The following is a 12,866-nucleotide window of genomic DNA, read 5'->3' as shown; positions in this document are numbered from 1 at the left end:
CCTCTCACCTGGGAGCAGCCCTCAGCTGTGACTGCACAGCAGGGAGAGGCCCAGAGTGCTGCACAGAGGGAGGGTCAGCAGCAGGACGTGCTGGGGCACCATCCCAGTTCTGCTCCGCTCCCCCAGCTCTGGCAGTCCCAGCACTTGCAACTGTTTGGACACCCAGAAAGCTGCCATGAATCTGAGCTGCAATAAACAGATTGTTTTCATACATACGTACATACATATATGTTTCAAAGTAGGTCAAAGCCACCTCCCTTATCCTGCTCAGAAGGATTTTGCTATCTGCTGTGTCAGTGCATTCGAACGGTTGGTGCCTGAAGGTTGAAGGAGATTATATGAAAAAGCCCCTGACGTTACTGCCGCACATTGTGCTCAATGGGTGTGGAAATGAGTGAAATTACGAGCTCCTGTTATGAGCAGAAACAACCAAACAGGAGCAGCGGGAAAAGAGAAGGGCACCTGCTTGGAGGTGTGCAGTCAGAACAACATGGATTTATACCCAGAGATGGATGGATCCCCAGAGCCATGGGGTACTTGCAGTTCTCAAAGAGCATCAGAACTGTCTGCTTCAGCTGGGATGGATTCATGCTCCAAATGACAGCAAAGGACAGAAGGCCCTCCTCGCAGCTGGGAGGAACACGTGCAGTTTGGAGCTTCAGCTTTACTTGCACTTTTCCAGCTTAACTCAAGCAAAACCTGTCACATAAATGCCACTTCACCTCTGGTTTGGGGAAAAACAGCTTAGAGATCCATTGTGAAAGGTGCTGTGCCATGAGGAAGTATCACCACCAGCCTAGATTAAATCTTAAGATCAGCCTCCAAGCCCCCAGCTCGGACTAGGAATATTACCAAGTGAAATGAAGCATGTCCAGGCAACATCCAATTAAGCGTGTGGAAACCACTGGTGTGACAAAGCGAATATTTGTATCAAAATGGCTCAAATCTGCATTACAGTTTCACAATAAAAGCAGATTTATCCATCAGATTTTCAGAGGTGCGTAGGAAAAACACCTTTTTAAGTCACTGAAGCACCAGAGAATTTGCTCATAACAGTGATATTAGGCACAAAAGAAAAGGGAATGCTTGAAAGACCTGGACAAAATACAGTGCTTGATAAATAAGAAAAATACAGTGGTTGCTACAACTGCGCTTCACCAAAGAAAGAACTCAAATTATTCTAGAACAGATGGTGATAATCTACCTGCTGTGGAGCGCTCAGACCTAACACCAAAGCAGCTCAGCTCATGTCTGGGTCTGAAATAATCATAGGCCACATTTTGCTTCCCAGGCTTTGGTGAATCAGGGTCAACATACATCAACTTCAGCTTCCAGGGCAAACAGAGATGAATTAAATGACTGAACTTAAGGAGTAAAGCGTGTATTTCTTGTTCTAGAGCTTGCCTGCCTTGCAGCTGTTATAACACACTTCTGAACTCTTGTGGCTGTTCAAATGATAGTCTTGTTGTGGGTGTGGGACACAATGTATGCAGAGCTACCTGGTCATGCTTCTTACCTCAGCTGACTTGCTGTTGACTACCCCATCACCAGCATGACTTCTCAGCAAGTTACAAATCAGCTCCAATAACCCTGTGTTTCCTCTGAGGAGCAGACCATGCCACAAGGACCCAACCACACCAACCATCTGTGCTGCCCACAGCTGTCTCAGCTCCACTGACCACGGGTCTAACTGCAGCTGGTGGTAAACCCACCGGGCTGAATGGGTATTGTCAAACTTAAAGGGGCACAGCAAGTCCTGACTCTTCCTCTTGGCTGACAACACCCAGCCACTGCACAGTCCTGCTATCCCCTGATAAAAGTTTGTCATTACACTTGCAAAGCAGAAGCAGAGCAGATACACCGTTGTGGGCTACAAAGACCTTTCCATCAGGTAAAATAGGAAGGTTTCTCCCAGGGCAGTATTACAATAAGTATATACCGCTTGGTGAAGACAGTATAACTTTGTAGCATAAGTACAGCTTGTGTCAAACATCCATGTGACACCAAAGCGCTGAGGAACATGATCACATTGTTTGTCTTTAGGCAGGTGAGACATCTCTGAGCTCAGGTGTAGCTGCTTCTACCAGGTAATGGAGTGTGTGCATGCTTTGGCTTCTGTAACCTGAGCAAAGGGTTTGAACTCAAACAGACTGAACTGAGCTCTTCCTGCAGCCCCACTGGATCACTTATTTCTTTACAAGCTGCTATGGCTGCCTAAAACTTCTTTAGCTCCTTTGGAACCACAGAAAATAAGGCCAGCTACTGAGGGAAGGATGGGTTGTGTTTCTGATGCTGCTGTACAGAACTTCCTGCTGTTCTACACCTTGCTATTCTCTATGCATACCTGTTGTTGTACCAAGGCAATTCCTCGCGCTGAGACCAGCTACTCTGAATGATGTTTAGTTATCAGCTCTGCACACCTGGAGCCTGGCTTGCAAGCAGACTTTATAGTCCAGCTTCTTTGGTTTGGGCTATTTCCTCGAGCACTGATTTGTGTCTTGGTTTCTGCACACAAACAAACAAACTCATTACTGCCAATAACACAACCATGGAGCACACATGCAGTTGATTTTTTAAATAAATGAGTTTCTTGGGTACTGATTTAGTGAACCCAAATCTTTTTGGAACTTTATATGAGACAGTCCAGCTATGAGAGCTATCAGACCGGCTATTGAATTTCACATTAACTAGTGTTGAACTTGGTCCATTAATGTGTGCTGAGCATCTAATGGCTGGAAAAACGTTTTAGGAAAGGTTTTTTTTGATGTTACTTAGCATGTGCTGAAACAATTAACAATGCATATCATCCTTCCTGTTTAAGACATACCTGAGATTGCTCTAGAAATATTACTTTGTTTATAACAGTTATTCAGATTAAATGTTGCTGAGCAGTTCAGGTTTCATGTACTCCTTCACAAGGGCCAGTCCCAGAACAGCCTTCCTCTATGCAATGCATACATTACATGTGGATAACAATTATGTCTGTGCTTCCCTGTATTTGGTATGAAGGCCAACATTCACCCATGGAGTAACTGCATTTTGCCACATGTGCTCTCAGGACTTTGGTGAGTGGTAGCTGGAGTCAGGCAGGGAAACTCTGCATGTAACCTGGTCTGTGGTGACAACAAAGCAGCGGACCTTTTCCTACAGCTGGTATGCATTTCTGCACAGCCTCATTTGCAGCATGGAGGTACTCATTTTCTTCAGCTCTACTGGTAGTAAGAAATAATTCAAACATCTATTTAGAGAAAATGGAAGAAATTCTAAGTCTAAAAAGACAACTGAATTAAAAAAAAGCCCATCTCCGAGCACAGCACCGAACCATTTAACCTCCACAAACACTTCCGAGCCTGAAATGCTCTGAGCATTCATTGGGCGACTTGACAAACTGATTAAAGCCTGACCACACAACGTTAGCAGTTATCCACTGCATGAAGTTGTCTGCTTTGCAGCTCATACGCTCAATGTCTTATTTCTGTGAACGCCTAAAGACTGTGCACAGATACAGGATTTTGGGGAGAGAAATTAAAAAGAAAATGAAAAGGGGAAGGGGTGGGGGGATGAAAAAGAAAGACTGACACATGACACCTAGAAGCGTTTATTTTATGCAACAAACTTAAATATGATCATGTGTACATAAAAGTGTACACTTTTATCTATGCTGAACAATGCCAGGAAACGTAATATTGATGCAACAATCTTCTAAAATAAACATTAAAAATGAGCCTGAACAGGAAGACAAAATGCAAAACAGACTTACTTCCAATCAGCACGATGCTTAAAATTGAGAGCAATCCTAAACATTTCCAACTTTCCTTACAAAGCTGCCAAAGTCCAACTAGGTTTAAAAATTGATTTTTTTTTTCTTTACATCAATAATAAAAATCTGGTGACAAACATTATAAAATCAAATGCTGGACCGTCTTTACTCCTTTAGAATTCAGAATATTCCAACAGAACCGCAGGAGTAAAAACACTTAAAAGTGATATATGTTTTTATAAAACAAACATCAATATGTACATTTATTGCAAATTATATTAAACTAAAATGGAGGGAAAAAAATTAAAAAAAAATAATGAAATGTCTACTTGCGAATTAATAATTTTAAGTGATTACTTTCCCACTCTGATAAAAATCAGAAAGCAACATTTATAAAATTGCCACCACATGACTTTTCATAGCAGGGAACTGGAATCTGTACATCTTACTTGTGCAGAAAAGTAGGCAGGCAGAAAGAATTATACATAAAACAGTCTCCAAAAGGAAAGCAAAAAATAAAACATGTGTTGGTTTTTTTGTGGTTATTTTTCCTCCTCTATTCTTACTCAAAACCCTCTCAGTAGACTTCTACTTTTTCTGTGGAACACGGGAATACCTGGCTGTAGGATCGCGAATTGTCAGTGTCAGTGTAAGGACCTCCCTCTGACTTCCTTTAAAAACAAAAAAGAAAAAGAAAAAGAAAATGCAGCATGAAAATTAATGGTGTAAATACACTTTTAAACTCCAGAATGCAGGAACTGGAACCAAGTGTTAAGCAATTTGCTTAATTATTGACTTTTCATAAAAAAAGTCTCTGGGGAAATAAGTACAGATGCTTTTAGCCTCTTTCTCAAGAGTTTCTGCTTTACATTTCCATTGAGAAGGATTAATTTCACGTGAAAGGGAAGCATAGTTTTCCTTCTGTTTTCAGAGCTGAAAGCTGTGTGTGTTTTGAAGTAATTTCAGTTCCTGTACAGGAAATTTCTGAATCCTAGTTTTTGCAGAAGCTTGGAGCATGCCTTTATTTGGCCTTCATTTCCTCCCTTTTCGAGTGTGTTTTCTTTTTACCTTTTGTGGGGGGAGAAAAGGAAATAAAGGTTAGTTTTAAGGACAAGGAAATTACAGTGCATTCTGAGTCCAACACTATCTATAACGTCTAAGCGTTAGGATGTACACTCCTTCTTTATGCTCTGAGCCTTCCAACTCCAGCTTATATCTTCTTAACTGTTATTTCATTAGCTCAGAACAACTGAATTTCCTTACTATATATCACAGCTTTCTGATTTACTTGGAAATATTCAATGATGATCATTCCGTAACTAAATTATGTTTTCTCAGCATAAACAGAAATACATTTATTTGGAGTTTTCACTGAAAGCACAGTATAACAACAACTTGTTTTAAGTTACTGTATTTAAATCCCTAGGTTTATAAAAGTAGCTTCACTTAGAAGCAAATCAAATGTTTTTCAGATTTTTACACTACCTCGTACAGTTCAATTTAAGAGCAAAAAATCTATCACATGTAGCTAGTTTTACATACATTATTCTAGGAAAAGAAGACATTTCTTTGATTCCCTACTGTATAAACTGCAATAAAAAACACAGAATTGTCCTGCATAAGATGCCTGCTACACCTTAAGGAAGCCTCCCTCTGCTATCTCTGTATCCTCAGTGTCTTCCTGGCTGCTCTCACAGGCCTTAAAAAGATCCATTGCATTCTGGGAATATCCTGGACTTGAGTCTATCTCCAACAGTGAATCTCCATCACTTCCAAGCACCTGGCTTCTGAAAAATGTTAACATTGTTTTGGTATTTTTTCCAAGAAACAAGGTATTGCATATTTCAAAGAAGGTATCTCCATAGAGGTGGTTTACTTAAGACTATCAGTACAGCAGTACATTTATGAAGACTTAGAGAGAACTGACATATAAAACAAGCATTGCAAGGCAGAACACAAATACTGTTCTCTTGAAAGACTGAACAATTTACTAGTATATGAACCCAGTGTGAGGAAAAGGGTAATTCTTTTTGATCAAGGTTCTCTACATGATCTTCAGTTTGACAGAATCTCTAGAAAGAAACTATTCCAATTATTCACACCTCCCTTGGATTGAGCTTTCTTCCAGTTTTGCTGCTGGTTTGCTGACCTTACCCTTACTGCTCTACAGCTTTTGACATATTTTCATTAAAATTACCTCTGTATCAGAACCAGCATATTTATGCTTATTTGTTGTTTGTTTACATTGGAAATAAATCAATGCATTTAAATACTAAGGGACAGAAAAATAAATGATCAGAAAACTATTTTTCAGGTTAAGGTTTCAAATTCTGCTGCTGACTTATTTAAAATGTTTGTTATATCAAACAAGCATCGGGCACAACATATGAGAAAATAATTATGGTTAGAATTACAGATTATTCATTAAAGATGATTACTTTTAAGCCTTTATCGTCAGTGAGCAATGCACAAATTCCTGTGCACTTATCATTAATGAATCTACTGAAAGGCCCTCAACTCTTAGTTCTTTTACACAGCAATGCTAGTAAGGCAAACCAGAATGCAATATGCAAGAAACACAATTTATATTATCCTCTTGTGAGAGAACAACTTTGATTCTCTGACTCTGTACACTGAAAAAACAGAAGATAACCTACGTTGGACCACGGTGTTTATAAATTACTATGGCTTAGTTGTGCCCTTAACATGCCCTCTGTTGTAATTCTAAATACAGAGTCTACCTCAAAACAGAGAAGCCCCAGCCCACCCATGTATTTTTAATTTAATGTATTTTTACCTTTGTAGATCAATTTGCCTCTGTGCTGCTGCTGGCTTTTTTGCTGTGTCCTGCTGTTTTGGTGCTTTGGCGTTACCTGCCTCTAAACTCCCTGGACTTTCTTGACTGGCTGCTGCCCTTTTCCTTCCCCTGACAGGTGGCTTATTTGTTTCCTCATTTTTTGCAGTGGTACCCTGAGGTTCAGGTTTGGGTGGACGCCCTCTCCTGGTTTTTGCTGCAAGCGATGGTCCTGTTTCATCTGCATTATTTTCTTCTGCTTTCTGATGAATATTCTCAGTTCCAGATGCTGTTGCTGTTCTTTTTTTCCCACGTTCAGTACTGTTTCCTTGCGTAGCCTGATCAGAATTAATTTCCTAGGAAAGAAAAAAAATCATCGATATGAAGAAAGACTGCCAAAGTCAAACTGAAACCGTTACCTCTGTGTGGCAGAAGCATTAGTTCATGAAGTCGGTGTTCTTATTAAAGAAATAAATAAATCACACTGGCTTAGACCTAATTGTAACAATCCTGTGAAGGCCTCAGAACAAAAACTGCACTGTAACACCCCTGTGGAAGTTGCAGAACAAGCACATGTTGTGCCCCAGCACAATGGAGAAGTCAGGAGTTGGTCATCTTGCTGAAGGTGGTCTTGGGTAGCCCCCCAACCACAACTGCCATGCGTAGGGAGAAGCACAGCTGGTACAGCATGTACATGGTGCACGATTCATTAATGAACATGCTCTGCCTGGAAACAGCTCCTGGCACAATTACACGGGATCATCAGATGGCATAAAAGGATCTGCCAGCCCCACAGATGGAAGCACACATCCCATCACATCCTCGACCACCTCAGAAAGGTTAGGAGGAGAAAGATGGACCATCAGGACATCACGAGATCCGCAGTAACTTGCTTTTCCTTCCTTTTTTTCCCCTCTCTCTCCTCTTTTATTTTTCCTCTTACTCTCCATCTTTCAATAAAGGCACACTCTTGCTCAATCAACACCTTGACTCCATTCCGAGTCTTCATTCAGAGAGATCGGGGTCAATATAATGAACTGCAAGCTGCTTTGGCTTGCAACAATTCTTCCTGAACAAGCTCCTCCACTACCTCTGTACGGGATGCTGGAGCTTCCTGTGAAACACTCAGTAGAGAGATGCAAAGAAAAGAGATTTAAGAAGCATGGCTAGGATGACTCAGCAATTTCACCTAATTAAGGTCCCTCGCTATTTAAAAGCACTAAGTCTGATCCAAGGACTTGTCTATTAAATATTCTTCCATTTTTATAAATGTTTAAATAAGTCTTGCTGTTTCTATAATCTCCATAGCTGTTTGACAGACGCACAGGAGACATTCACAGTTGCTGTTCAGACTAACTTTACAAACATCCACTTCCGAAAAATTTCCATTAAAGCCACATTTCAAGAACCTAGAAAACTATTTGAAGAACTATTTTGTAAATACCTCCTTCTTATCTATCAAAGAAGAGTTCTGTTTTGGGAAAGAAGAAATAAAGACAGAAAAAAAGAAAAAAAAAGGAAGCATAATGGTGTTAAAATATGTATATTTTACTTTTCTTCATCAGCTCATTGCTGTGAACGTGTCTTTGATAAGATCACAGAAAACTTAACTTTTTATTATATAAATCCAAAACATCTGTTTATTACTCTGATTTAATCTAATTCAAAGTCACATTAGATACATAAATTCTTAGAATATATAGAGCATGATTCATCTGTCTACCCCTACATTATCAGAGATATCTATATTGATTTTAGAATCACAGACCCATCCAGCTGAGAAGTGACTTCTGGGAACCATCTGATCCAACCTTCTATTGGAAATGGGTTACCCTTTTTGTTCTTATACCAGTCCTTGAAGAGCAAACAACATTCTATATTGCTTCTGGGCAACCTATCCCAGTCTTTAGTTTTCCTCACAATGGATGCATTTATTTTCTTTGGTTGTATCCAAATGGCATTTCCCCTTAAGCAACAAGAATAGAAAAGCTCTATCTTCTCTCTAAAGACTGATAAAGTCCCACCACAGCTTCTCTTTTCTAGGCTGAAGAGACCTAACTCCAACCTTTCTTCAAATAACAATTTCTCCAAGCCTTCAAATATATTGGTGGCTCTCTGCAAGACTCCTGTTTTTCAGAGTCTCAGGTCACAGGATTCCAGGTATCGTCAAAAAAAAGGTCAAATAGGATAGAACAGTCACATCCCTTGTCTGCTGGCTATACTGGTGCAAACCCAGGGCCTGGTTTGCCCTCATGACTGCCAAAGCATATTGCTGACAAGTTCTGCTGGTTTCCCACTGAGACAGTCCCCCCAAGGCCTTCTTATGACCTACAACCCTAGGCAGATCCCAGTAGGTTGCCTCAGTTTAATACCTTCCATGCGTAGGACTTAATATTTACTGTTGATAAACTTCATGCAGTTACATGTTTTAGAAGTTAAAAAACAAAACATTACTATTTAGGCCTGGTCATCTCTCTCTAATGGAAGAGAGAGAAGGCATTAACAATCCTCAAAGTTTAAACAACATAGAGAGTTAGTTATATGTTTGTTCTAGAGAACCACTTGACATTATCCAGACATTATCTTCAGTTACATAAAATGAAGGTGGGTACCTTTTGGTGCTCTATAAAAGAAGGAAGTCTTCTCTGAATTTCTGTAATATTTTTGAGCATAAGTCCTATAAATTACTCCGGATAAAATTAACAATAGTTTTGAAAAATCAGGAGTTTCATTGGACTAAGAAAACTGTACAGTTGCATTAAATGAAATCTGACATTATCAGTTCCTCTGAGACCATCCACAGAGATGCATACTGAATTAACACCCATTTCCAAGCTAATTACAGAGATACAGTCCACAAAATCCCCAGACATACCTTATTTTTCACAGGTTCTGTCTTTGCTGGTGTGACCGAAATAATTCGCACAGGATTTTCATCGTTTTCACTGACGCCAGTTTCTGATATATCTGAACTTTGTTCCCTGGTATCATAATTGAAGACAAAATAAAGCCAAGATACGCACAACAGAAAACAAAATATTTGCAACTTTTTAGGCCAAGTCCCTTAACACAGACACAGTGTCATGTAATTATTTTCACAAACATTAAAAGTGTTACTCTAACTCATGCTTGAGATATAAATTCTATCAGATAGAAATAGCCAATTGTAACAAAGATATGGAGGAAAAATAAAGACCAGCAGTGCTCAAACCAATCTATACAAACATACAAAAGTTTTAAAAATGAAATAGTTCCAAATAAAGAAATAAATCAAGATAATTTCAGTATATGTCATGCATACTTATGTACCTTGATCTATTTCCTGCAGAAGAGCTCAGCTCGGAGTTCACACTTATATTGCTTCCAGTCTCTGATCCTGTAGTTCTAATATACGGTCTCCTTCCAGTTGCAGATAATGGTTTGTTTACTGTACCTAATACACCAGTTGGTTTTGGCTAAAATAAAATGGTTTCATTTTAAAAACAGGAATTTCAGACACATATTTTAAAAATACTTTCTTGACTATTTAAAAATATTGTTTCTGAATTAACAGTCTCGTTCACATAGCCATCAGTTTAGAGCTATAGACCTCACCCTTGATTAACAACCCGTCTATCACACTTTTATTTCTCATCATTTAATGGCACTCCATCAATTGTTCTCTTTCCTATTTTGAAGTGATAGTGCTTAGAAAAGTGTCAACAAGAGACTGAATGTTGCATAATACTAGATGATCAAAAGGATGTAGCAATATCCCGTATTTGCAAAGCAAAACATCTTTGGGAAAAAGCACTTGAAAATGTAATGCAGAATTACATCAGTGCACCAGCAGAAAACTCATCCATTTCTACTTCACAGAAAGCAGGTGCATAGAATCACAGAACAGCATGAGTTTGAGGGCACCCACAAGATTCACTGAATCCATCTCCTGGCTCAGCACAGAACTACCCAGCAGTCAAACCATACTTCTGAGGGTGTCACCCAAATGCTTCTTGGACTCTGGCAGGTTGGAAGCACGACCACTGCCATAGGGAGACTGTGCCAGTGCCTGACAACCCTCTGATGAAGAATCACAGAATTGGAGAATCACAGAGGTTGGAAGGGACCTCAAGAGATCATCAAGTCCAACCCCCCTGCTAATGCAGGTTCCCTACACTATGTCACACCAGTAGGCATCCAGATGCATCTTGAATATCTCCATAGAAGGAGGCTCCACCACCTCTCTGGGCAACCTGTTCTAGTGCTCCATCATCCTTACTGTAGAGAATTTCTTCTGTATGTTTGTATGTAACTTCCTATATTCAAGTTTTGGGCCCTTACTCCTTGTCCTATTGCTACGCATATCTGAGATGAGCCTGGCATTACCCATTTGCATTCTACCTTCCTTCAGATGTTTGTAAACATTTATCAGATCCCCACTTAGTCTTGAAGTTTTGCCTCCTACACCCTTCTTCTTCAGGACCCCTCATAAGAGTTTTATGTAATTGCTATACTGTCATGTCTAAGCTTGTACAGTGTTTGAGGTGAGGCTGCACAGCACAGAGCACAGCAGGATAGTCCCTTCCCTTGCATAGCTGGGAGAACTGGGCCTCAGGTACCTGAGGGTATGGTTGGCCTTTTCAAGCTGCTGAGGCACACTGTTGAGTCATAATTTCTTAACACACCATCTATGCTGTGGCACTCTGATACAGGGATGGTATTTTATATCTTGCTATGGCTGTTGAATGATTTCATCAGGATGAACAGGCTGTAACATTTTTCTGTCTCTTAAAAAAACTTTGACTTCTCTCAACTAACATGTCACATTCTTCATGTAATTTCACATTTCCTCAGAGATTAATGAATTCTCACAATAAAAAATTATTTCCACGCACAGAAACTGAAGGAGGAGGCAAGAGAGGGATACCACAGATCTTAGATAACATTTGGCCACCAAAGAGCAACATATCTGTAAAAATCCTGTTACTGAAGACTTATTCAGTAGATGCATCATCCTAGTGCTAATACTGCACAATTTTTGTAACATGTTTCATCTGGTCAATTTACTGGGTATTTTTAGGAAATAGGAAGCATTTGGTGCAACTCAGGTGAGAGAGAAAATGTTTGAGAGAGAAAAAGTTTAGTAGAGAAATGAAAGTACTTCATAATCAGGCTGTGAACGAGAGGCTGTGAAGGCTCATCAACAGATTCAGAACAAGAGCAGACAAATTTGTGAACAGCTCCATAAACAGATATCAAAACCAACAGGCAGAGATACAGAGTCTAGCGCTGCATAAGAAATCATAAATGCTGGGAAGCACACAAAATAAAGTGGCTAGGACTGCCTGGTAATGTTAATTTGGTCACTGGATAAAAGAAGGCCAGTAGAAACACTAGACTGATTTAATGGGGTGTCTTTATACGTCTGTGTTTTCTGAAAGGGAATTAAGACAGAAAAATGAGCATCTATCCATTCTATTAGTGCATGGAATGAAAGTTTATTTCCCCAGAACACTGACAGTTACTTCAGTAGTGCTAACTTGACACAGGACACCCTTCCCCCTTGATTCCCTACAAAACTCTATTCTAAGAGTGTACAAGAGAAAAAATATAACTAAAAAATCCTGCTATTTTATGGTAAGACACCTTCGTAGCCTTATTTGCCCAATATTTCATCAAAAGAAAAATGTTCTACATTTGTACAACAAACTACAAACTCTCCTTTACTCATATTCAAATATATCAAAAGTGAAACAATTACAACAATAAACACGTAACCACCAGCCTACTACCAACTGCTAACCAAGGAGGAATAGCTTACAGAAGGTAGCATTCTGCCTACCTCCTCTCTTCCTAACACAATGCCAACACTTGCTAAATGAGCACACAACTATTTACATGGCCCCTGTCCCTATTTTCCTGCCAGTGTAACAAGCTTAACCAGCATACTGAGCAGCATCCAGGCTAGTGCTGAAGTGTGAACATAAAATGAAGATACAGTATTCTGCCAGCTGAGCAGAACTCACCCACATGAACTGCCCTCATAACAGGAGTTTTTGTAAAGAACAAAAAAATAGCATGAGGAGCAGCAGTTTCAGATGATAAGGCTACTGACAGAGCAATTGTTTGCTTCTATCCTTAAAATGAACCACTACTACTAGTTCTGCTCTTATTGAAGACTTTGGAAACAAATGCAGTAATAGAATCATAGAATCATAAAATCACAGAATTACCCAGGTTGGAAAAGACCTCAAAGATCATCAAGTCCAACCGCAGCCTAACCATAGTACCCTAACGCTAACAACCCTCTGCTAAATCATATCTCTGAGCACC

The 12,866-nt window shown here is 39.7% G+C and overlaps 1 protein-coding gene across 3 annotated transcripts in view; it reads right to left on the bottom strand.

Annotated features, from left to right (window-relative positions):
* Window positions 1-3,582: 3,582 nt before the first annotated feature.
* The window catches only part of PDS5A (PDS5 cohesin associated factor A), a 65,023-nt gene continuing 55,739 nt past the window's right edge, over window positions 3,583-12,866 (bottom strand). For 2 of the 3 annotated variants that reach the window (XM_015862387.2, XM_032444543.1), the window contains exons 30-34: window positions 9,864-10,009; window positions 9,430-9,535; window positions 6,558-6,910; window positions 5,397-5,547; window positions 3,583-4,828 (exon numbers count right to left, since the gene is read on the bottom strand). In XM_015862387.2, the coding sequence (XP_015717873.1) occupies window positions 4,793-4,828; window positions 5,397-5,547; window positions 6,558-6,910; window positions 9,430-9,535; window positions 9,864-10,009 (792 nt within the window). In that variant the 3' untranslated portion in view covers window positions 3,583-4,792. The remainder of the gene's footprint in view (window positions 4,829-5,396; window positions 5,548-6,557; window positions 6,911-9,429; window positions 9,536-9,863; window positions 10,010-12,866) is intronic. The other variant, XM_015862389.1, reaches the window with a different exon arrangement.

This window comes from Coturnix japonica, chromosome 4 (genome assembly GCF_001577835.2).
Source record: "Coturnix japonica isolate 7356 chromosome 4, Coturnix japonica 2.1, whole genome shotgun sequence".
Taxonomy (NCBI): Eukaryota; Metazoa; Chordata; class Aves; order Galliformes; family Phasianidae; genus Coturnix; species Coturnix japonica.
Note: the sequence above shows the minus strand (reverse complement) of the source record. Positions and strands in the feature narration are given on the sequence as shown.